Genomic DNA, 24,237 nt, shown 5'->3' on the forward strand with positions numbered 1-24,237 from the left:
GTTATATATACAGCTATTTATTACCCAACAGCAGGCAGAGCACGTCTTTCAAAGCTGAGCTACATTCTTGTTCTTTTGTGGTATATTTTTATCATTTATTTTTAAGTATTTATATTCATTCTTTTTTCAAGTCCTTTTCTCGCTGTTTCACAAATTTTCATTACAGACCAACATGCACAAACTCCTTGGTGTTCTCTTTTTCTTAAATTAAACTTTATGTACATTATTTGACTTCTTTGGAATTTGTCTATGTCTATAAAACATCTTCTGTTTAATCTTAAACGTAATTAATTGACAATCACTGTGTTTAAGGTAAAAACTATGTAAATACTGATGTTCATTCTCACCATGAGGCTAAAGTCCACATTAAACAACTTTTCAGCCTTTAGTTATAATAAAAGCATTAAAAACTAAAACAAAAATACAGAAAAAAATCACATAAAAATGTAAATGCTGCTTAAAGAGTATTGGTTGTTGCCTGCAACAATAAATTTCTCTTTAAACCCACATTGCTGTCCTAGTTGCAGAACCTCCGGGGCGGTAGGTGTTCCTCCATGTATGTAACTGGAGTCTCTCCTGCCGTCCATCCAAAGCCTCCATCTAAAGCAGACAATAGCCCTGCATGTCCTGAGGGGTGCTTTACCATTTGGACTGAAACCTAATAAGAGCAAGCAAGAGATTATTTTCATTACTGTTCAGATTTATGGCAATCGCTTCTTTGAGTCGTTTCCTGTAAAAGTACTTCAAACAGTGACAAAGCATTCAGGCCTGGAAATATTTACACCAATTTGACTAGAATATGTTTGATTACAACTGGAATGAATCTTCTAGCACGCGTGTCAAACTCGAGGTCCCGGGGCCAAATCTGGTCCGCCTTAGCTTTTTATGTAGCCCTCTAGACTCCAGATTACATCATTAATTCCCTCCATCTTTTCACAAATCTGCAAAATTCACACAGAATCAACAGATCCCAAATTCAACAGTTTAATACATTTATCAATACATTCTTGGACAACCAGCCCTTTAAGAATGTTTGGATTTTCGATATGACTCAAAATGAAACAAATTTTGGCACCAATAGGAACTCAATATGCATTTATTTGTCAAATTATCAAGATAAACTATTATTTTAAAAACATAAAAGCCAGAGACTGAGAAACTAGACACCCAAAAATGCCTCATTTGTCCTGAAGATTGCTTTAGCTAATAAAGTGAAATATGTCTTAATTGAAAATGACATTTTTTTTTTCCCTTTCAGATTTTCTATCTTGTGGCTGTTAACTGTCTTCGCCCTGCTGGTTTACTGTTTAGCAGGTTTGTGCAGTTCATGTGCAATAATGAATAGAGTGATTGGTATTTCTTAAAATTTTTAATGATTTGGGTTATCAACCTGTTCTTTTCCCTTCTTTTTTTTAGCTGTCGTTGACAAGAGTGAATGCGAGGCAGAAGGCATTAAGTGCCACGCTCAGGCCGACTGCCTGAATATTAGGACCAACTACACTTGTGTCTGCCGTGTGGGCTACCAGGGTGAAGGTCTGCAGTGCAGCGACATCAATGAGTGTCTGAGTGGTATTCAAAGTTGTCACTCGAAGGCCCGCTGCACAAACTCTCCAGGCAGCTACTCATGCGTCTGTCTCGATGGATATGTTGGTGATGGTAAAACCTGCGAGGACATCGATGAGTGTCAAACGAACAATGGGGGCTGCCACCCTACTGCAGTCTGCACCAATTTGGATGGTGGGAGAAGGTGTCAGTGTAGTTCAGGTTTCACAGGTGACGGCATCCAGTGCACAGACGTCAATGAATGCACAAGGGAACGAATCTGCCATTGGAATGCCACCTGCACCAATAACCCCGGTTCTTATGTGTGCAATTGTAATGCGGGCTATAAAGGAAATGGAATCTACTTGTGCATGGACATAGATGAGTGTTCAGAGAATCGTGTGTGTTCTACTTTATTCGGTTTCACAGGCTGCGTAAACACACCTGGGTCCTTTCGTTGTACGTGCCGCAATGGTTTTCAAGCCACTGGACAGAACTGCATTGACATTGATGAGTGTGCAAACAACATCTGCAGCCCTAATGCAGATTGCAGAAACTCTGTTGGATCATACCAGTGTACCTGCAAAAGTGGGTTTGCGGGAGATGGGTTGACATGTGCTGATATAAATGAATGCATTGTAGGCAATGAATGCGACTCAAAGGCTGTTTGCATCAACAGGTTGGGCAGTTATCAGTGTTTGTGTCTGGAAGGTTTTGTTGGAGATGGACGACGCTGTGAAGATGTTGATGAGTGTGCAAAGCCAAACATTTGCCCGTCTTTCACTACCTGTGTGAACAATCCTGGGTCCTACAAATGTGACTGTGGCAGTGGATTAATATTCAATGGCTCCAAGTGCAATGACATTGATGAATGCAAAGCAGGGAAATGCAGCCCTTCTGCAAACTGCACTAATTCACCTGGTTCCTTTTCTTGTCAGTGCCTGTCAGGCTACAGGGGAGATGGTTTTACCTGTGACGATATAGACGAATGCTCTTTGAATTCAAAATGCCACTCGAAGGCCTTTTGCAAAAACTTTCCTGGTTCTTTCAACTGTACATGTATGACAGGCTACTCTGGTGATGGGCTTCAGTGCAATGACATCAATGAGTGTCTGGTGAATAATGGAGGCTGTAAAAACAAAGCAACATGTGTCAATAACCAAGGGTCTTTTGCTTGCCAGTGCCAGTCAGGTTTCATCTTGATTAATAAGACAATTTGCCAAGACATCAATGAGTGTGTGGAAAAGAGCAATCCCTGTGGAGTGAATGAAGAGTGCAAAAACACTGATGGGTCTTATGAGTGCCCTTGCCAGGCTGGCTACAACCGCCCTGCTAGCAACATGGCCTGCGTCGATAGGGACGAGTGTCAAGACAAAGCATGCCATATCAATGCCACATGTCTCAACACTATTGGCTCGTATACCTGCACCTGTAAGAGAGGCTTTACAGGGAATGGCTCTCATTGTTTGGACAAAGATGAGTGTGCTCAGGCACAAATATGCCACTCAAGAGCCACTTGCACTAACACTGTAGGGGGCTTTTTCTGCTCTTGTCAGCAAGGTTTCATAGGTGATGGATTTTCCTGCGAGGATGTGAATGAGTGTTCCCGCTCCAATACCACCTGCCCTTCTTTCTCACAATGTGTTAACTCTCCTGGATCTTATGTTTGCTCGTGTTTGAATGGTACGATGGCCTCTAATGACACCTGTGTGCCACCAGTTTTTCTGTGTGATCCTCCCTGCCACAGTAAAGGTTTGTGCCACCTTTCACCTACCGGATATCAGTGTGTTTGTGACACGGGCTTTGATGGCAATGGAGTGACCTGCACAGACATCGATGAATGCCAGATGGACAATATTTGCCCTGACAATGAAACTGAATGTTTGAATTCTCCTGGATCATTTTCTTGTGTCTGCAAACAAGGCTACACTCTCAACGGGACTCAATGTGTTGGTAATGATTTTTTAAAATATTTGTTATTTAAAACAGTGAATATCCAGAAGCCAGGTTCAGCCTCTATTTTAGGTTATGTGATATTAAAGTTGAAAGACAGAATTTATACAGAGCTGTATAAATCCCCTCTAATTATATCAGATACAAATTACCAGAAGTAGAAAATGCCGTTTTCAAATTACTATTTAATTTATTCATGGAAGACAATGGAACCAATACAACCTTCTGCAAAAATGTAAACAGCTCCTTTTTAAATTTTTTTTTTGTTGCAGTTTTTCCAGCCATACCAAATACTTTAACAGTTTATCTACTGATCAGGCATAACATGAACAGTAAAAAACACTGGTTAGCCCCATCGTGGCACCAGACTGGTTTTTTGTTTTGACTGGGTTCCATAAACCAATTCATTAATTTGGTGACTATACTTGAACTAGGTCTCGGCTTTTAGCTAATTGTGATTGCTAAATTATTTACCTTTCATTGTTTGTCTCTTATTACACTATTTGTTTATGACTTTTCCAGATGTGAATGAATGTGATACGGGGCAGGAAGAATGCAGTGAGTTTGCCCAGTGCAACAACACAGTGGGCAGCTATTCCTGCTTTTGTCGAAGTGGTTACACAGGAGACGGGAAGAACTGCTCTGGTACGTATCAGTTTCTTACATTGTAGAAGCTGTTAATCTTGCTTCTGTAAGTGGACACTCTTGTGAATTTTTTAGTACATTTTGGGGCTGTTTCCCTGACACTGTCCCATTTTGGATAAATTATAGACATTGATGAATGCCAAGACCAAAATGGAGGATGCCACCCATTTGCCAACTGCACTAACATGCCCGGATCTTTCTCCTGTGTCTGCCCGATGGGCATGGAGGGGGATGGCTTTTACTGCAAGGATGTAGACGAATGTGAGCCGAACTCTACCCTGCCAAACAACTGCAGCTCACAGGCTGTGTGCCTCAACACTAATGGTTCCTACCTCTGCCGGTGCAATCATGGATACCAAGGGGATGGCTTTTTTTGTAATGATGTTAATGAATGTGAGTTAGCTACAGCTTGCAGCAAGAATATGACATGCACCAACTTTCCTGGCTCCTACAGCTGCTCTTGTATATTGGGAAACATATACAATGAGGGAACATGCATTAGTGAAGATACCTGCCTAAATGCTACTAATTATTGCCACCCACTTGCCAAGTGCAACACATACCAGGGTTCTTTCTACTGTCAATGCACAGATGGATATGAAGGAAGCGGGACTGACTGCTGGGACGTAAATGAATGTGATCAGTTACAAGACAAAGCCTGCCCTCCCTTCTCACACTGCAGAAACACGAATGGTTCTTTCATCTGCGAGTGTTGGGAAGGTTTTCAAGACAACGGTACACACTGTCAGGACATAGATGAATGTGAGCTGGGAAACTTCACCTGCCCTGACAACAGTACTTGTAATAACACAGAAGGAAGTTACAACTGCACCTGTGACCCAGGATTCTCAGGCAATAACTCCTTGTGTTTGGACATTGATGAGTGCTCCCTTGGCCTAATCCAGTGTCCTGATTTTTCCAACTGCCTAAACACGATTGGATCTTCCATCTGTGGGTGTTGGGAAGGTTTTCGAGACAACGGTACACACTGTCAGGACATAGATGAATGTGACCTGGGAAACTTCACCTGCCCTGACAACAGTACTTGTAATAACACAGAAGGGAGTTACAACTGCACCTGTGACCCAGGATTCTCAGGCAATGACTCCTTGTGTTTGGACATTGATGAGTGCTCCCTTGGCCTGATCCCGTGTCCTAATTTTTCCAACTGCCTAAACACGATTGGATCCTCCATCTGTGTGTGCTGGGAAGGCTACCAAAGAAATGGCACAGAGTGTGAGGACATTGACGAATGCCTGGACAATTCCACCTGTCCTGATCATAGCACATGTGTGAACACCAAAGGAGGCCACCAGTGTCTTTGTGATACTGGGTTTTCCATTAGTACTGATTTATGTGTGGACATTGATGAATGCAGTGAAAACAACGGGGGAGAGCTTTGCACCAATGGGACATGCAAGAATGCTCTTGGTTCTTATTACTGTGATTGTTTTAATGGATTCTCAAGCAATGGTACAGAGTGTGTGGATGTGAATGAATGCTCAGAGCTTTTCAACTCCTCAGTATGCCAGCCTTTCTCCACATGTGTTAATACTCTAGGTTCATACCTCTGTCCTTGTAATGTAGGTTTTATTCTGAATGGTATCAACTGTCTGGATGTGGACGAATGTCTTCACCCCGATGGTAGCCCATGTCCACAAAACTCTATATGTAACAATACAGAAGGGTCTTTCCTCTGTCATTGCTCCCCTGGGTACCAACCCATTGACACTGGCTGTGAGGATATTGATGAATGTAAGAGCAGCAACACCTGTCGCTCTGATCAGGTGTGCACAAACCTACCGGGAACATACAATTGCTCTTGCCCTCTTGGTTACCATGAGGAGAATGAGGCATGTGTCGACAGCAATGAATGTGAGAACTCGCCATGTCATCCCTTGGCATCCTGTTGGAATACACCTGGCTCCTTCTCCTGTCACTGTCATAGAGGCTTCACTGGGAATGGCTCCTGGTGCGAAGATGTGGATGAGTGTGTTGCCTTTACCAACCCTTGTCACTCCCGCGCTCAATGTCATAACACCCCAGGATCATTTGTTTGTGTCTGCATGCCAGGCTTCCTCAGCATTGGCCCCCTATGTGTGGACATTAATGAATGCCAGCAAGAAAATAAACAGTGTCACTCAGCTGCTTCCTGCATCAATTATGTAGGAGGATTCAAATGCTCATGCAACCAAGGCTGGGAAGCTACCAAGGATAACGGTCTTGGAATAAATGGCTGTGTAGACTTGAATGAGTGTGTGTCCCCCAACCGGTGTCCTCATCAGACATCCTGTACCAACCTACCAGGGAGCTACACCTGTTCCTGCACACCAAACAACCCAGTTTGCAATACCTTAGCCAGAATGGGTTAGCTATGCATTTGTTTTTATTACATTTTTAGAACCAATTCTTTATGCTGCTCATTTTGTTGATTGGAAACAACGCAATCAACTAAAAAACAACTGAATCTATAAGAAACTAATCAACTTCCAGTCATATATGTAGTTAATCCCCAAGTTATTGTTATCCCTGACTGATTTAGATCTAAAATTATTTTGTGGAATTACAGTAATCAAAACCTTCTTTTCATGTTTTCTTTAGTGTTTTGATCTTTGGTGATGAGCTTCAAGTCTTTAAGATTGGAAGGCCTCTTTACCATTATCCTAATCCTTAGTTCCCTTCATATGCTTTCTATTAGATTCAGGTCTGGGCTCTAGCTGGACCAGTCCAAAGCATCAATATCACATCAATATTAATATTCCACTGATGCCCTCTCAGTTACCTGTGCTTCCTTTAACAAAAAATATACCTAATTTGTTTTATTTTAATAATACAGTGCTGTTACATGAAAACTAAGCAATATTTGCTAAGACCATTTAAAACCATTTGTACTTTGAGAATAAAGAAGCAATAAAAGTGAAACATTACAAGTTTAAAATAATTAAAATGCCAAAATTAAGTTATTTCTTAGCTGTATCACTTAAACTAAAAGGGCAGAGAAAACCATACTGCAGCCTGAAGAGACCCAATTTCGATTATTTATTTATTTTTTGTCAAATTGCATTTTTTTGGCGTGGTCGTTCACACTTCCAAATATATGCGACCTCTGTGACCAGCAGTGTGAACTGCAAAAGAGCTCAAAGTATCTCGCATGCGCAGTAGAGGGCGCAATGACGTCACACATCTAGAGCGTGCTCAGTGTTTTGCAACAAGCCAAAAAAGAAGAAGTGCTCAGTGTTGGCGGAAGTAAACACAGGATGCTAACGGTGGAGCACAGCTAACGATTTTGAAGTTGTAGTCAGGCCGGAGGATGGACATTAACAACTTAATCCTCATTATAGTCCGCCGTGGTTGTTGTTTTTCTTCCGCTTACGCGTATCAGGACGCAGAATAGTGACGTTTGTCGAGTATCAGTGACGTTCATGACCTCGCCATTAGGATTCAGGTCACATTTGAAAAGATCAGATACCTGCTATCAGACATCCAAGAGGCCTGGCTCGCATTCAAAAAACCCCAAAAACAAACAAAAAAACGACCTATGTTGTTCAGACCGTCATGAAAAGATCAGACACAGGTCGCATAACGGCAAAAAAAATAAAATAAATAAATCGGAATTGGGCCACTTCGGGCTGCAGTGGGAACGCAGCCTTAGGTTGACGGCCAAAAAACCAAACTTGACTAACTGCCTGTTCTCCACACAGAGGGCTCTCTGTTCCCATACGGAGCTGAGGCTGGAGATAAAGAGGTGAAAATAGAAGCAGAAGATGGAAATTCTCCATACATCGCGCCAAAAGCAGGGTTTCCTTTCATGGGGAAACTGTACGACAGAGTATTTGTGAGTCTGACTTTTCCTTCTTACTCAGTCTCTCTACATCATGTTCGCTCTTCCTCAGCTCACCTCACAAGTTTCCTATGGGTTTGTAGGACTGAAATCACCATGAATGAAGGCTGATTTCTGTGTGGATTTGATCATATGTTTCAAATTGTTATCCTTCTGAAGGACCCAGCGATTCTCCGTTTTCAGTTTTCTGTGAGAGTGCATTAGATTTCCATTTCCTGATGTTTTAAAGTGTTTTCAAACGCTTCACTGCAAAAACACAAAACCTTACAGAGGATTTTGTTAGTCTAGTTCCTACTGCAAATAAGACTAAATTAACTTTCCAATATGATATAGGAGCTTTTTAATTCAATAATTCTTTAATATTGATTAAAAAATGTGCTAGTTTCACTGGCAGATTATTTTACTTGTAACAAGACATGTTATATGTTATATGTGAAACAACCTGCCAATGTAACTAGTATTTTTGATGGATATTAAAGAATTATTTACTTAAAATAAGCTCATCTTATATCTTGCTACAAAGTTATTTGTATGTTAGTTTTGTCTTAATTCGAATGTGGGATATACACTGTAAAATATTTACACTAGAAAAAATACTTGGTAAAATTCAGCATATCTAAAAATCATTTAAAAAAAATTCACTTTCAAAGTTTCAATCTTTTAGTCAAATTGATTTGATATTTTACATATTTTGTCAATTTGATGCCATTTTGGTTCTTAAACTGCTGTATTTTCTCAAGAAAAACACACAAAAAACTAATTATAAATTGTGACGTGCAGAGTTGAATATTTGGTATTACATTTGGTAATGAAGACATTAGTTCCTGGGATCTCCAGAGGTTTAAACGAATAAAACTATCGATTACTGAAATTTTCTGTTATATTTCAAAGAAATTTTAATTCTTACTGTGTGTGTTTTTTTACACTGAATAATTTTACTAATTTGAAACGTTGTTTTCCTCTAAATTGTTTCTGTTTGAGATTATTCTACTTCAATAGATGAATTTGTTTTATGCACATTTTCACCAGAAGCGCCAATAGAGGGCGCTGTATGACCAAAGTAACGTCCTTGTGAGTTCAGGAGGTTTTCCCAGCAGAACAATTAACAAAACGTTATGAGATGAGTCATTTTCACTAATAACAATGTTCAGGCGTAATATTTACATTAAAGAATTTGGTTATTCACAGCTCACAGAATAATAAACTCAACAGAAAGAAAAGAACTTTGATGGCTGAACATTGTACTAATTGTGCTTTACTTCCAGTAAACAGCCTGACTGTGTCTTTATTTAATTTTGGCAGTTTTCTGATAACGGCCTGGTCCAGTTTCAGTCGTTGGCTGAGAACGAACAATACCTGCTCCCGTCTCCCTCTGCTGACGGTTTCCCTGACGACATGAAAGTGCCATTATTGGCTGTCTTTTGGGATGATGGTGACCTCACCAAAGGCAACGGGAAGCTGCACTATCAGGTCAGATGAAAACAAAGGCCAACGCGCTGAAAAATCAGTTTTTTAAATTGGGTTTAATTTAAACCAGTCACACTTACTTAATCTTTGCAATAATTGCATCGTTGTTGTTTGATTCTTTTAGGAATATTCAGAACTGGATGCATCAGATGTTTACTCCCAGATGGTTTTCAAACGCACAGCAGATGAAGTGACAAAGTTTGAGGGTTTGAAACAGAGGCCTTCGTTTTCCCCCACCTGGATCATGAAGATCACTTGGGAAAACGTGTTGCCCGTCTCCTTTCAGAAGGTCAACCTGTCAGAGGTCAGGTCACCTTTAAAACCCTGGCACAGAAACAATAAGTGCAAACATAAAATATATTAAGTTCCTCACTAAATATGCATCTCTGATCACTGGAATAAATAAATTCTAGCACATTGAGCATTTAAACTGTGTTTTTTATATGACCTGCCTGTATTTTGATTCATAAAGATGTGAAGGATCCGTTAGTGTTATTGTTTGGTTGTCCTACTTTAAATGTTGTTGTGCAATGTGAGATTTTTAGAAACGAATAAGTCAGATTTCCAGTTTGGGATCTGGTGCCACCTTGTGGTATCTTAGTGGGATTTGATTTTGCCATTTGTCTTATTTTTTGCATTATCTGTCTGTATAGACGAAAAAAAGAAGTAAAGTTTTGCCAAAGAAAAATCTCAAAAAAAGAATATTTCTGAGCTTTGAAAGTCAAGAATTTTCTTGAAAACACAGATATTTTTAGAATAATCTCAGAAATCTTCTAGAAAAAAATACAAACATTTCTGAGCTGGAAAAGCAACAAAATTACTAGAAAAATCCCAGAGACTGAGGTTAATCTCAGAAACGTTCTAGAAAAAGATGAAAATCTTCAACTTTCTCTTATTTTTTAAACTTAAAAATTTCAATTTTTTTCTAGAAAATTTCTAATATAAATTTCTGACTTGTTACTCTCAAATTTTTGACTTTTTGACTCAGACATTTTTGAAATTTTTCTTTAGTAAAAAATTTCTGAAACAAATCTCAAGTTTTTTGTTGCACATTTTTGAGCTTTCAAACTCAAAAATTTCCATTTTTTTTCCAAAATAAAAATCCTGAGATTAATCTCAAAATGTTTTAGTTTTTTTCCCAGTGAATGTTTGACTTTTGGAGCTCAGAAATGTTCAGGTTTCTTGTAGGATATTTCTAAGGGTTTTTTTGGTGGAAATTTACTCCTGTTTTTTTTTGTTTCCTATCTTCAGTGACGCCTGTGCAGTGAAGTCTTACCTGTTCTGTCGCAGTTATTCCTTGTATTTGATCCAATTTAAAGAGTTGCTAACCTTTGTAGCATTTGGTGAGTTTAAATGGTTTTCTTTTGCAGACCAACACCTTCCAGTGTATCTTGACGACAGATGGAGAGCGTTCCTTCGCCCTCCTGCGATTCGGGGAGATGAAATGGGGACCTGGGCTGAGGAAGTATCACAATGCTCTGATCGGCTACACAGACGGAAAAACTACGTTCAAGGAGACCACCAAACCTCCAGGGAACCTCTATGGGCCCGCAGGCAGATACAGACCAAATGAAGTTATGGGAACACTGGGGAATCTTGGCCAGCTGATCTATGATTTAACTGGGCCATTAGGGTCGGATGCAGATGCTGGAATCAAATGCCAGGTGTGGTCGAAGGAGGAGCCGGACCCGGCCGTGTGGACGGCGGGGCTGTCCTCCTGTCCCTGCACCCGGACTCAGGCTCTGGAGGACCTGGCGCTCCTGTTGGACCTCTCCGACCCGGGTGGGACAGTCCAGAAGTGGTGGGCGGGCACCTCTATGCAGGTCTTTAAGTCGGTCCTCTCCAACCAGTATGGCGCCGGGAAGAGGTGTGTGTACGATTCGGACGGTCCCCTGCTGGGCGGGTACAACCAGCGCTACTTCTACGGATACAGCACTCAGAAATACGTTGGTACGTTGGTTTGTTGTAAATTTCTCCATAAAGTAAAATAATATTTCATTGCAGGAACAAAATTAAACACAGAGAAATTTAAACTATAATTTTGAGCATTCATTCAGTGGGAAAAAATCCAACGTTAATTGGGATCTTGTATGCAAATTTCACTTCCATTTGAGATTTTACTGCTAGAAACAAACCCACCCAGCAGTTTTCTGTGAATAGGTTCATGTTTTTTGGTGTCTGGAAAACTAACCTTTCCAAAAACCTTCTGATTATTAAGTCACAATTGGCAGGAGCTGCCCCGTTACCTAGCAACCACAGCCGAGCCGAGCCCCATTAATTAGCAACCCGAGTAGAGTCAGTCACCTGGTTTTAATGCTGCACAATGGCTGCTGGAAAAGACAAGTGTTTTGTTATTGACTTACTATCCAGAAACCACTTGCTGCATTCTGGTTGCTTGTGCAGGAGGCTCCACTAATGCTCTTCAAAGTTGTTGTATAAATGCATTTGCAGCCATTTAATATGAGTGTAAACTTTGAGTTTGGGGGCGTGGCCAGCAGCAGCTTATTTGGATTTAAAACAGTAGAACTGAGCAGACTGAAATCTCTTTATCTGTGGATGATTTGAGGCAAAAACTGTCATGAACATGTTTCATATAGACCATACAAAACTTTTGTTTTTGCTTTCCTCAAGGCTGATTTTCTCCCTGCTGTTTAGACATAAACTTAATCAAAGAGTTTTATGGTGTTTTCTTACTGCAAGAGTTGACTTTAGATTTGGAGAGCTCTGTAAAAAATAAAAAAACAGAATATATTGTTGTTTGGTTAGAATCTGCAGTGCTTTAATACCCAGACATCTCGTCGGATCATCCAACTAAAACTGAGCATCTATAAGAGACATAATTTCACCAAATGTTTCCTTGCAGACGGGGATCTCCTCCCATTTCAGTGGTGTTGCATCGACTCTCCCCAGTGCCATCTCTACTTCAGAAAGAGACCTTTGGATCGCTGTCAAAGTTACGTCTCCAGCATTCGCAGTGGGGCAGCGCGGGGCACCGGTGAGGAATCCCCAGAAAAAAGTTTAAAACAAGCAAATGATCTGGTTTTTAGTCTTACTTTCAAAGTGAAAAACAATACTTCCCTACAGCGTTGGTGTACGGCGGTCTGCATTTCATCACCTTCGATGGGGCAGAGTACTCGTTTAAGGCCCTGGGGGAGTTTGTGATATTACGTCTCTCATCCGCAAGCGGCTCTAATATCTTCACCCTACAAGGACAGATTGAAAAGCTGCAGACAGTCGCAAGAGGGATCATCGACGTCCCAGTGGTGGTGCGCATGGCTGCCTTCCACCAAGGCATCGGCAAGGTCAGGATGGGAACGACGGCAACGCTCAGAGTTCAGAAAAGTCATGTTGACCTCTGAGAATAATCCTTTTAACTCAGATTAAATCAGATTACTCAAACCTATTGGAGCACAGGCAAAGTTTTATGTGTTTCATTGGGATGTTTTGAGATAGACCAACACAAAGTAGTGCATAAATTAAAAGTGAAATGACCAAGTGCTGGTTCCACTGGCAGATTTTTAACTTTTGTCACGTTTTCTCATGTTATAAGTGAGAAAATCTGCCAGTTTTCATCAACATTAAAGATATTTTACTTAAAACAACCTCCTGTTTCTTGCTGAAAAGTTACTTGTAAGTTAGTTTTGTCTTATTTCAAGTGTGCCAAGATATTTACCGTAGGAACTAGACAAAAATACGTTGTACGATTTAGATTTTTTTTTTGCGATGTGATGTAGATTATGAGGTCCGTATCGAGAACTACAAAAGGAAATACAGTATTCCAGCATTTTTTTAACCTTTATACTAGTTTTAGTAAAGCAAAACAAACTTGTCCCTGCACCTTTAATGAGTTTTAATCTTCATCCGTCATCTTCAGATTGAGTGGAGATGCTCTGACAAAGAGAGCGGACTGCAGATTTTTGTGGATGATGCTGAATTCGCAGTCAGAATCGGTAAAATGAATCACACACTTTCGATGTGCATGACTAAAATATAATAACATAATTTCAGATCTTAAGGAGATCATCTCGTGCCTCTACCTGTCCTTCCAGGTGTTGTGTACGAGAACAAGCAGAGCTTTGCGGTGCTCTGTCTCTCGGTGAATCGCTGTGCGGCGGTCTACGCCAGCGGTCTCAGAGTGCTCGTCTGGCGAAGCGAAGGCTACCGTCAGCTGGCGGCCATGGTGGAAGTCCCGGAGAGCTTCTACAGGCGCACCGTGGGTCTGATGGGTCTCTGGAGTGCCAACCGCTCCGATGACTTCCTCATGTCCAACGGGAAGGTCGCCCCCTCCCAGGATCTCAACCCCCCCGAGGAGGAGCAGCTGAAGCAGTTTTGCATGTCCTGTGAGTTAAACATGGACTCGGTTTCCCAGTCCAACCTCGACCCAAACTTATCAGAAGTTAATTTCCAGTCTGAACTTCAGAAAAGATATTTTAGGGTCTGATTGCAGTTTTCTGGCAGATCCTCGATTACTGATCTTTAAAAAGCCACACTGCAAAAAATCAAAATATTACCAAGTATTTTTGGTCTAGTTTCTGGCGCAAATATGTTGGCGAACTTGAAATAAGACAAAACTTACTTGTAAGTTATTTTTTAGCAACATATAGGAGCTTGTTTTAAGTAAATAATTCCTTAATATTGATGAAAAAGTTCTGGTTCTTCTGGCAGATTATTTAACTTCTAACAAGACATTTTTCCCATGTCATAAGTTAACTGATTTACTAATAGAACCAATATTAAGAAATTATTGACTTAAAACAAGTCTATATGTTGTTCTGAAAAGTTACTTGTAAGTTAGTCTTAATTATATATATATTTTAAAAACTATGTATTTATTACCTAAGATGGAGTAGCTTTCAACAAATAAGCAATTTCCCTTTGGGGATCAATAAAGTATATTCTGTTCTATTCTGTTCTAAATAACTTGGTATTTTTCTTTCTCTTTATTTTTATTTTATTTCTTTTTTACAAAAGAAGGTTAACTTCAATAGTTACGAGATGTTCTCCTGAACGTCAATGCAACCAGAGTATGAATTCAAATAAATAATCATATAAAGTATGATTTCTTTACTCAAAAAGGATCATAAACTTTTCAGGTTTCCTTTCCTTTATTAATCATAGTTTGGGATTTTTGTGTAAAATATGTGCATAATTGCTTAGAAGGTGATGCAAGCATGAAAGTTTACACAGATGTTGTTCAGCAATCTGGGAAACTGTTTTATTATGCTGATTAACTGTTTACAGTCACATTTTGTAGTAGAGGATGTTTGTTTCACCCTTAATAGTGTTTTAAAAATGGTTTTTGTTGCTCAGCAGCTGCATTTGCTGGGGCTGAGCCCCCCTTGTCTTTAAACCCTAGTGACGCCCCTGCTGCTTACATCTCACCCGTTTTCCAGGGGCGGTCCCAAAACCCGAGAACCTGCTGGTCTCTTCGTCTCAAAACGTCCCCCTGGCTTTGAACTCCACGGCGCCCCTGCTGGAGCGTCTCAGTCCCGCTGAGCTGGAAACGCAGATGAGACTTTGCAAAAACAGCGTTGAGTGCGTTCAGGACAGCGTGGCGTCCGGCATCTCCGACCTGGGCCAGAAGACTCTGGAGGCCCAGACTCAGTTCAGGAGCCTGGCTCTCCTCTTCGGTACGTTCATCTAGCATTTCCAGAACTTGAAGTGCTTTTGTTTCTGCCTGAGCCTAACGCTGTGCGATATGTTTGTGATCCGGCAGGCAACATGCCGCCTGTAGTGACAGAGCCTGCTGTGATACACTCAAAGGTCAACTCTCAGGTCAGCGTTCAAATTGTCGCTCAGGACCCAAACGGTGACCCCATCGCCTACTCATTGCTATTCCCCTGGCCTCCAGAGGCTCATGTTGGCAGTGGTGAGAGACACACACACACACACACACACACACACTCTGCCTCCATCCATCACTGTTAGTGACGGCATCACTGTTGACATTTGTTAGCTGGACGGAGGCCACTGCTGCTGAGTCACACAGACGGAGATCCTCTTCCTGCTATGACAACTGAAATGCGTAATTGGTATGTGCGTGACTTTCTTCTTCCCTTCCAGTGAACGGCTACCTGACATGGACACCGCGCAACACTCAGCCTTACCAGCTGACTGTGAAGGTCAGTGACGGGCAGACGAGCTCCTTGTTCACCCCTGTCCTGCGAGTCTGCAGCTGTCTTAACGGAGGAACCTGCCTGTATGACAGCGTGGTGGAAAATCACCTGCAGGGAAAGTTTCAGGTACTGCATTCCTGGATTTAAGCTGTTATTTTTCCTTTTCTTCAAAAGACAAAAGCAAAAGTCTAAATTAGATTTAGAAAGCGGACGTAGTGGAGTTGTTGACCGTTTGCAGCTGTGGCTTCGTTTTAATGCTCAATTCCAATTTTTTTGTGAAATCTGATTTGTTTTTGCATCGTTGACGATCACAAATTTTGCAGGATGATAAATTGCACCAGATGTTTTTGCGATAAATCATAATATTGTTTTGACATTTTGGAAGTAACATAAAAGTAATGGCACATTCTTAAAGATCGTTCTGGAAGACATTTAAATATCCAAAATAAACAAAACAACAAAATTAATTATGAAGATTCTGTAAGCAAAATTGTACCATCAGCTAATTTGCTTATGTGGCAATAAAAATACTTATTTTTTGTTTTTGTATGTCAATGTAATCCTAAAAATGGTTCAGTGACAACCCTGAATATTAAACACTCACCAGAATGATAAAAATCTGCTGTTGCCATGGTGATTCCCGCCTTTTTTGTGGCATGGAGGAGCTGAAGTGGGCGTGTCCCAATTCTGTTGGAGGCCTTCAGCATATGTCCTGTCGCCTAGCAACCAAACACAAGCTATAGTTAACATGGAGCTTGAAATCTTGCTGAGTTTTCTGTTTTACTTACTTAATCCTTTTTAATTTATTCAATTATTTGTTTAAATTAAATTAGGCAAAAAGCATATTCAAAAAGTGTTTTTGAAAATGACATAAACCTAAAAACACAACCAGTGTAAGCTTCTAACTGTTTTTTTTTTTTTTTTTTTAGTAAAAGCAAAAATAACCCATTCAGCCTGCAATTAATCTGTTGTTTGGTGGTTTGATTATTATTCTGTGTTTCTTTAAATCTGCCATGTTTCTGTTTCACTTCGTTTCAGCCCTTAGTTTGTGACTCTAGTTTGTTTATTTCTTGTGTCTAGTTATGCTTTAGTTTAACTTTTCTCCTTATTTCCACTCATTCTTTAGTTTTAGATTTATTTCTCTCGTCCCCTGGTGTTTTTGCTCTGCTCTGGCTCCCTGTGTTCTCCTTTAGTTTTTCTAAGTTCTGATTATCATTTTTTTCACTAAAACATTCTTCATCTACATGCCTCATCAGATAATCTACATCATGGCCGAATCTTGGGCTATTTAACAGTGCAGAAAAGACAAAACACATCAAATAACATTAAGTGTGTTCATTACTTTTCCAATAGGACATTATATCATTTGTCTTTGTTGAGAATGAGACTAGAAACAATTTAAGCTTAGAATTGTGACAGTTTCTTAATTTGAGAAAAACCGTCCAGTGGTGTAAAAAAAGTCTGTTTTCAAAATTTCTCCTACCTTAATCATTTCCTTCTTCATCTTTATTTAATTTACAGGTAGTTGGGTGCTTGTGCCCGAAGGGATACAGCGGGACGTTCTGTGGAAACACAACAAACGCATGTCGGGGCAAACCGTGTTTCAGAGGAGTGCAGTGCGACCCAAAGTCCGGTCCTGACCAGTTCAGCTGTGGCGACTGTCCTAGCAACACCGTCTCTAACGGCAAACAGGGATACAAATGCTTCGAGTATGGTCTGTAGTACAAGATATATTGTTTTTAAATCTCACTACCTCGGACCCAGTTCCTGCCCTTACCCTGGTTTCCTGGTGTTCCTCCCCAGACTTGTGCAGCCCTCCTTTCACCTTCCCGTGCCACAAGGATGCAGAGTGTCTTTCCACCAAGCTCAGCTACTCCTGCACATGCAAATCTGGCTTCAGTGGAGACGGACACAACTGCACAGGTGCTTAATGTGCAAGTATTTATACTCGGTTTACTCCATCGCTTTGCAACTGCTAAGTTTTCTTTGTGGTCTGATTTGGAAGTGGAACAACAGTTTCAGTCTTTCTTGGTAATTTCTCACACACTTTCCACAGGCTGAACACTGCAAAACACAAACTCTTACCAACTGTTTTTAGTTTATTTTCTATGCAAATATATTATTACACTTGAAATAAAGACAAAACTAACTTACAGCTAACTTAAATCTGAGTTTGTTTTAAATCAAAAATTCCTTAATTTTGATGAAAAACTATTGGCAGATTATTTTACTTATAACATTTTTCTATCTTGTATCTTTGCTGAAAAGTTATTTGCAAGTTAGTTTTGTCTTATTTCCAGTGGACTGAGACATTTTCATAGAAATTGAACTAAAATACTTGGTAGGATTTTGTGTTTTTGCAGTGTAGGTGGGGAGATTCTGCTATAGCAGTCTGGATTGCAGTGAATTTGAAGAAGCCTCTAACTGAAGACACGCTGTTGTTGTGTAACAGTCTCATGGAGAGCATAATTTGAGTTGATTAATGAAAAAATCCTTCTTAGAAATAATTTCAGCTGCATTTATTCTGAAATTAAATTACACACAGCTGGACTTTATTAATCAATCAACTTCTGAAGGTGATTTGTTTTTATATTTAGGTTGGTCAAAGTGAAAGAGACTGACTCGCATTTATTGTGTTTTCTTCTATTTGAGTTCATTTATCACGAATAAAAAAACCTCTACTACTCAAACATTTGCAGTTATAATTAGGCCTGTCACAATAAATCAATTAATCGAATGATAAATCAAAACAAGGTCAATAATTTCCATTGGCATGATTTATTGTTTATCTGTTTTTTCTCTCTTTGTACCAAAAAGCGGCTGGTAAAAGTCTCCCCGTGTGAATTGTTTGAGTCGTTGTCGCTCTTTGTGTTGCAGACGTGGATGAATGTGCGAACCTCATGCCATGTAAGAATGCCAAGTATGAGTGTGTGAACAAGCACGGATCTTACGACTGCAAATGCAGATATGAAGACGGATGTGGTACGTACGCTGATATTAACAATAAATTACCAGCAAAAAGGATTTACTGAATAGACAGCATTGATACTTTGAGAGGATTAGAGATTTTTAAAAACCGAAAAGTCAGACCTGAACCGATGGATCGTTGTATTTCTGTTTATTTCTGTTTCGTCTGGGGTTGTTTTGAGTTGTTTTTTCAGGTTTGTTTATTCTGTTTATTTAGTCTCTTTCTTTGATTAGGTCAGTCTGGTTTCTGTTTTACTTCAGTTCAGTCCTTCTTGGTCTGTCCATGTTTGTTTCTTGTCTCTTCCTTGTTACTTTAGGTTAATTGTATTTCTTATATCTAGTTATTCTTTAGTGTCAGATTCATTTTCTTGCCCCTTGTGCCACTTTCTCTCTCTCTCTCTCTCCTCAGCCTGCAACCCTTTCTTAATCTAATCTAATCTAATCTAATCTGTTCAGTATAGAGAATATTCAACTCATTCTCAGTTTCTCCTGCTGAATCCAGTCGAATCCTGTTATTTCCCGGCTTGTTTTTGTTCCTGTTTTTGTTCTGCTCTGGCTCCCTGTGTTCCCTGAGGTTTTGTTGGTTTTTCCATTAAAACGTTCAACATTCTCCCAGGTATTTTCTGCATTTTGGTCCATCCACAAACTCACAATTCATGACACAATCTGTCTAAAGAAACCAAAGAGATCAATTTTTACTTTTAAGAAACGATGAAGAAATGATGAAGCATATTGATTCAGTAGAGTGCTGTATCATACAAAGATAACATGTTTTTTCTTTATTATAGTCTTTATAAGTGCACATTGCTGGTTTTGTGTTTAACAATGTATCTATATGGATGATTGATTGATGTTTAGTAGCTTCTGGTTTAAGGAATTGACTTTTGAGAAAATGTTGAAACTTTTAAAATTTGGACTTTTAGACTGTGTAGGATTTTTGTCTTCAAGCTACTCATTTTCATTCAAACTTTGTTTGTCAATATATGACAAGAACATTTTAAACTACAGAATGAAATGAATATTTATTCAGTAGTTTATTGCAATTCAAATAAAATATCTCACAATCGGAACGGTCTTTGACTTTTTGTTTTGTTTTGTTTTTTTATGCAGGTAACTCTATGAATCCTCCAGGTTTGGGCTCCTACCAGCCGATTCATTTCTGTAGCTCTTTCTATCCCACAGAGACGTTTGTAAGTTTCTCTAAATTTGTATCTGTTCAGGGTACAACATGTTCAATCTGTCCGTGAACTGGACAAACAAGAAAACGGACAAACAGGTGTGTGATTAGGCAGCGCGCTCTGATTTCCCCCTCATCGCATTTACAGTTTCTGCTCGCTGGCAAAGTGACGGTTTAATGTTTTTAATGTTTTCCTCAGCTGGCTGACATTCTGGCCCAAGGTTTCACAAACAAGTTCTACAGCATCAGTGAGAAAACTGCATCCAGCCCTGGCATGGAAGAGTACCGGCTGATTGTGTCCAGCGACACGCCCCACTGGTACATCCAGGACTACCTGGCCAGAGTCAGCAGATACTACGGCATCAATTCATTGGAAGTTGATGGTAAAATACTTCTGTGCAGCTCTAAACATGGTGAACAACAGGGCAGAGCTCGGTAGCAGCTACTCACATTTATTCTACTACATTTGTTTGAGTAACTTTTTAAAAAATGATTTTAGGAGTATTTTTACTACTCTGTACATTTTACTTTTATTTGAGTAGTTTTATTATGAAGTATTTCTACTCTTACTTGAGTAAAATTTCTGGGTTTTCTACCCACTGAATGAAAAACAAATATGTTTTCACCAAACAGACACACACCTGCAGTTTTTGTTAAAGTTTTAGTAGTTTTTTTCCTGAAAGAAACTGATTTAGAAAAAAAAGTTTGTTTTGCCCGATTTTGTTATTTTTAATAAATTTTATCAATTTGGTCTTTAAGATACCAAAATGTCCTCTTAACCTTATATTTTGTTTTGTTTACTTTTGTACTTTTCAGATATTAAATGATTGATAATTTGATCAGTTTCTCAGTATTTGACTAGACTCTTTGCCTCGTACCTTTTATTTTTACTTGAGTAGAAATAAGGTGAAGCACTGATACTCTCACTTGAGAATAATTTTTGGGTTTTCTGCCCACCTCTGCACACGTCATAAAAAACACAAAACATTATCAGGTATTTTTGGTCTATTTTATAGTGAAATATCTTAGTTTTGTCTTATTTCAACTGTGCTGGGGTAGTTGCACTAGAAAATAGCTGATAAGATTTTTATTTGCTGCTTCACTTTGGTTCTGTAAACAGATTTAGACGAGTGCCAGGCCAACGAGACGGAGTGCGTCTTACCTGCGTTGTGCATCAACACCTACGGAGGCTACATGTGTGTCTGCAATGGCACGGCTGTTGTGGGTGGAAGCGAGTCCTGTATAACTGGTGAGTTTACTGGAAAACATACACAGAAATTAAAAAGCAAAGCAAAACCCGTCGACATCTCAGTGAAAATGTCACTAAAAAGTTTGTTTATTTCAGTATTAAGCTCACATTGTCCTGGTAAGCAGAATAATGGAGAAGCATTGTTGTGATGACGGTCTGCGTATCGGAAAGAGTAGGAGCTTCTTAAAGAGACAGTGCCCAATTTCAAGGCGTCAGATTGAAAAGTGTCTTAAGTCATGTTTGATATATGCAGCATTTTTCTAACATCCAAATGAGACGTAGTTCCCTGATTGTGCTATAAAATGGCACTATGTGCCTGGAAAATACACATTAGCTTATCCGCTTAAAAAAAATAAACATTTATGCAATAATTCATCCAAAAGGAGCCCTGACCAAGTATTAGTGTGACATCTTTTGTAAGTCAACATTTCTATATTAAAAATCTTTTTTTTTATTGGAGAATTCAGAGGGAGACGAGACGACTTTAATTTCTTTTGAATCATGTTCGGTTCATTGGTCTACTTTTATTGGCTTCTCAAATTTTTCTAAGAAACTGAATTTTGTCAGCGGCAAAATCATCAAAGTACGGATTTGATATAATATGATTATAATAAGAGTTTGAATTTGCAATGCTCTTATGATTTATTAAGCTGCATTTCACCAGTGAAAGAGCAGTCTCCACATTCATTTACATAATAACTGTATGGTTTTACCATGTAACAAGACTTTTCTTTTTCTCTGTCAACCAGCCGAGCGATCAGTGGACTCTGAATCAAATGTGTACCTCATTCTGGGTTTGGTTCTGGGCATCGGGATTCCTCTGCTGCTGCTGCTGCTGCTCCTGGCCGTTCGGCTCTGCCTCTGCTGCTGCAAGAAGACTGTTACTGGAGAGTGAGTAGCACTGGCAGGTCACAGATGTTACAGTTTTTAATTAGGACGCAGCATTCAAAGCAGACTGGGGAAAAAAATGGTTGTTGCGGCGCTTTTAACATAGAAGAGGATTAGGGCCACTGGAAAAAATTATTTCAGAATTTTGATTTTAAAAGTTAAAGTTCTAGAAAAAAAAAAGTCAAAATTCTGAGAAAAAAAAATTAATTCTGAGAAAATAAGTGAGAATTCAGAGAAAAAAAGTCAAAATTATTAGAAAAAAAGTCAAAATCTTGAAAATAAAAGTCAGAATTCTGACGTTTGTTTTCTCTGTGGCCCCTTATCGTCTTCTGTGTTTTAATGATCATGCAGATTTTTAAAAAATGGTTAGTTTGACTCCAGTTTATGGGAATCCCAGTCTGAAACAATCCCTGATTGTTCTCACTATGCAGACAATAAGAGCAGCACATCAGACGTCAGGCGGTTCAGTTTGTGTTTAGCTGAGTCGGATCCAAACCTGCATACCGACAAACATCCTGCAGCCTGATTGGCTTAGAAAGCTGGCAGTAACGAAGCTCTGAACGTCGAGCGACTGGGATATGAAGCCCGGTTTTGGGTGGGTCAGCAGATCCTCGGGCCGAGGGGAGATGAGGTTCATGCAGAGCGCTAGAGAATAAACTGCCGTGAAGACACAAATTCACTACTGTAGTTCGAGGTACAGTAGTCAAATTGGCCTGGCCAGAAACGGTTGTTCTTCCCAGAAACTGGGAGGCTGTAAATCCCGTCTGCTGCTGCAGCTCCAGCCTCCTCCCGTTTAATTTCTCAGTCGGAGGACAAACTGCCCACTCTAGTACTATATTAAACTAAACACTTCCTACTAACAGCCTTTGTGCGAGTTATGAAACTTTACTTTTATACCACACAAGATTATTTGAGGAGGCATTGCCTGGTAAAACAGAGCAATAAAAAAGATCATGGATGGATGGATGGATGGATGGATGGATGGATGGATGGATGGATGGATGGACGGATGGACGGATGGATGGATGGATGGATGGATGGATGGATGGACGGATGGACGGATGGACGGACGGACGGAAACTGTTTTCTTCCAAGCTGAATAAAAAAAAACCACAATTATATGTACTTATAAAAATAACAAATATAATTTGCCTGTTTTAGCTTAGTTGGAATGTTTCGCTTAGCTTTAGCTTAGCATGGTGTGGCTTATTTTGACTTCTTACTTTCTTATCTGATTTTATTTGAGTCTGTTCTTTCATTTAGTAACTTTGTTTTTTAGCTAAAGCTGTTATTTATTTTATCTTAGCTGGATTTTCTATTACATGTTAGCCTGATTATTTCTATTGATTTTAAGTTTAGCTAAGTAGCTAAGTGTGGTTTGTGACAGTAGCCTGTAGAAAATATATCTTATTAGCCTATTTCATTGATTTTATTTATTTATTTCACAGTTCATTTAATTAAACTGCACTTATTTTATCTTAGGTTAATTTAGCTTAGCCAATAATTTAGATCAATTTTGAGAATATTTAATGCCTAAGTAATTAAACTAGCATGTTGTAGCTTAGTTTATAGTAAATTTGTTTTATTATCCTTTTCCTAAGAAAATCTATTTCTAATTATTTTATCTGGACTTAAATTACCCAAAGCTCTTGTGTTTTTCTTATAGAGTCTATTTCAGCTTAGCTTTTCTTTCATTTGGTTTGTTTGGTTTACTTTGGTCTATATTGGCTAAACTAACTTAAACAAAGCTTAATGTTAGTTTGCATTAACCTCTAATTGTTGGTGTTACTCATCAGTATAGCTTGTTATCTCTCGTTGTTTTAGTTTAATTAATCTTAAAATAATTTATTGTCTTATTTTGTTCATACATGCCTATCTAAAGTTATCGTAGGTTTTAATTGAAATCTTAATGTGTAAGTGAACTTTTACGTATAATTGATCACAAATAGTCTGTTAATGAGCAGAGGTTGTGATTATTATGAGTATTTTACCTTCTTCAGTTTAAAACCAGGTTTTTCAACTGAAGGCATTTAATGCATAGCTCTGCTGGAAAGCCTCTCGTACTTTTTCCAGATGCACATGACATTGTGTTTTGTAACGTGTCCTTAGCAGCAAAGTGTGCTGCTGTCTGTGTGCAGATGTACGGCATCTGGACCAGGTGCTAGAGGGCCGCAGAGACGCCTAATCCCCCTGATGACTGGCCTCCTTTTTCCGCTTTCACTCAAACACACTCCGAGTCCGACAACGCTGTCGTTGTCGGATCACCTTAGATTAGCAGGCAGAAAAATAAAACCCACAGAAGCACTAATTCTGTTTTACTTAAACCCAACTAGGGTTCGCTCACAAAGCCGTGACTAAACAGCAGAAATCTGATGATGCCTCTGCAACACTG

At 39.4% G+C, this 24,237-nt stretch overlaps 1 protein-coding gene across 1 annotated transcript in view; it reads left to right on the forward strand.

Annotated features, from left to right (window-relative positions):
- si:ch73-105b23.6 (mucin-like protein) overlaps positions 1–24,237 on the forward strand; it is a 28,168-nt gene that overhangs the window by 1,241 nt on the left and 2,690 nt on the right. Inside the window, exons 2-23 of the mRNA XM_044135845.1 lie at positions 1,259–1,314; positions 1,417–3,495; positions 4,018–4,140; positions 7,842–7,975; positions 9,284–9,451; positions 9,573–9,752; positions 10,819–11,398; positions 12,312–12,443; positions 12,533–12,750; positions 13,323–13,398; positions 13,498–13,788; positions 14,842–15,078; positions 15,165–15,317; positions 15,512–15,690; positions 17,086–17,278; positions 17,368–17,487; positions 18,442–18,546; positions 19,642–19,662; positions 19,752–19,807; positions 19,908–20,091; positions 20,829–20,957; positions 21,707–21,848. Coding sequence (XP_043991780.1) covers positions 1,259–1,314; positions 1,417–3,495; positions 4,018–4,140; positions 7,842–7,975; positions 9,284–9,451; positions 9,573–9,752; positions 10,819–11,398; positions 12,312–12,443; positions 12,533–12,750; positions 13,323–13,398; positions 13,498–13,788; positions 14,842–15,078; positions 15,165–15,317; positions 15,512–15,690; positions 17,086–17,278; positions 17,368–17,487; positions 18,442–18,546; positions 19,642–19,662; positions 19,752–19,807; positions 19,908–20,091; positions 20,829–20,957; positions 21,707–21,848 — 5,556 coding nt within the window. The remainder of the gene's footprint in view (positions 1–1,258; positions 1,315–1,416; positions 3,496–4,017; positions 4,141–7,841; positions 7,976–9,283; positions 9,452–9,572; positions 9,753–10,818; positions 11,399–12,311; positions 12,444–12,532; positions 12,751–13,322; positions 13,399–13,497; positions 13,789–14,841; positions 15,079–15,164; positions 15,318–15,511; positions 15,691–17,085; positions 17,279–17,367; positions 17,488–18,441; positions 18,547–19,641; positions 19,663–19,751; positions 19,808–19,907; positions 20,092–20,828; positions 20,958–21,706; positions 21,849–24,237) is intronic.

Source organism: Gambusia affinis, linkage group LG13, assembly GCF_019740435.1.
Source record: "Gambusia affinis linkage group LG13, SWU_Gaff_1.0, whole genome shotgun sequence".
Classification (NCBI taxonomy): domain Eukaryota; kingdom Metazoa; phylum Chordata; class Actinopteri; order Cyprinodontiformes; family Poeciliidae; genus Gambusia; species Gambusia affinis.